Source organism: Aplysia californica, unplaced genomic scaffold (assembly GCF_000002075.1).
Source record: "Aplysia californica isolate F4 #8 unplaced genomic scaffold, AplCal3.0 scaffold00293, whole genome shotgun sequence".
Taxonomy (NCBI): domain Eukaryota; kingdom Metazoa; phylum Mollusca; class Gastropoda; order Aplysiida; family Aplysiidae; genus Aplysia; species Aplysia californica.
Window position 1 is genome coordinate 329,203 of NW_004797563.1, and position 1,310 is coordinate 330,512.

The window sequence follows — 1,310 nt, forward strand, 5'->3', positions numbered from 1 at the left end:
CCCCCCTTTTGCGAGAATAAAATAACACGTTGGGAAAAGAAAAAGGCAACCTACTTTCTAAGGTGTCTTCTAAAAAACAAACAAATAAACAAACAAGCGTACAGCAACCAAATCAAAACCGAACAACCTGAGGTAGTATAAGACTGAAATGAACCTTTTTGGGCTCCAGTTTTAAGAAAGCAGCAACGTCGTCCACGATACACTCAACAATGTAAGTTGCCTGAGGCGCGCCGAAGCCCCTGAAAGCGGTGTTGGAGGTGATGTTCGTCTTGCAGCAGCGGCCCACCACCTTCATGTTCGGCATTCTGTACTTGATGTTGATCTCCAACATTGCCCTCTCCATCACCTGCAGAGAGAAAAGTGCATGACAATGCATTTGGAAATTCATTCTCTTTTGTATTTCCTTTATCCATTTCTGTTTGTGTATGTTAACAACTCCTCTGTCAGTGTTGTTCTCAGAAACGTACGTGGGACAGTGTCGTGAAATCATGCGCTCGTCAAAATAATTTTTGTCCAATTTTTGGGTTTTGGCCTAACACCATTGTTGTCGAATTAAGAACACATTTCTGGGTGGATTTTAGAGGAAAAACGTTTATTAAAGGCATAAAAAATTTAAGTGTTCAGTTTCCAAGGACTCTCAAGCTAAGGTTATAACTATACTGTGGCCTCTAGTTTCTTACTAATTTTATCTCTGAAACCAGGTGACCCCCACTTTCTTCATTCGCAAATATCTCGACTTGTATTCGAGACAAAAAGATATTTTTTAAAATCTAAAGTAAGACAGAGGAACAAACTTTAAGATGATACCAATAACTCCAAATGCCCAAAAATTGACAAGCGCCTGATTCCACCTCGTCCAAACACTTAATTGCTATTATCAAAACAGCAGCTGTTTCAGTGGTCGAATTCGAGGATATTTTTAAAAAAATTAAAATAAAATCGAAACTTTCTTAAACGGCCATTCATTGCCGAAAAGAGAGTGGCTATATTGGACAGGTGGATGTCTTACACAGTGTAATGTTAATATTTAAAAACGTAATGGAGAAAATATGGGAAGTGGCCGTTTGTACAGGTGATTATCTTATAGAGGTGGCTGTTGGGTCATGTTCGAATGTACTGTATTTTTGTCATTGTTCTGGTGAGGTCGATACAGACTTACTATGAGAGATCAAGATGGAGCGTCACCCTTAGTGTCCAGTTCACTAAAAGCTTCAAGTTGCAGACTAGAGGGAAACAGGGAGGTTAACTTCTCATTCCTTTTTCTACACATAAGCATACACAAACACACACAAGCATGCACTCACCCCCCC

At 39.6% G+C, this 1,310-nt stretch overlaps 1 protein-coding gene across 1 annotated transcript in view; it reads right to left on the bottom strand.

Moving 5' to 3' along the window:
* Window positions 1-1,310, bottom strand: part of LOC101862427 (xanthine dehydrogenase/oxidase) — a gene marked incomplete in the record, with an annotated part of 42,755 nt that overhangs the window by 15,721 nt on the left and 25,724 nt on the right. Inside the window, 1 exon segment of the mRNA XM_013084443.2 lies at window positions 155-346. Within this exon segment, the coding sequence (XP_012939897.1) occupies window positions 155-346 (192 nt within the window).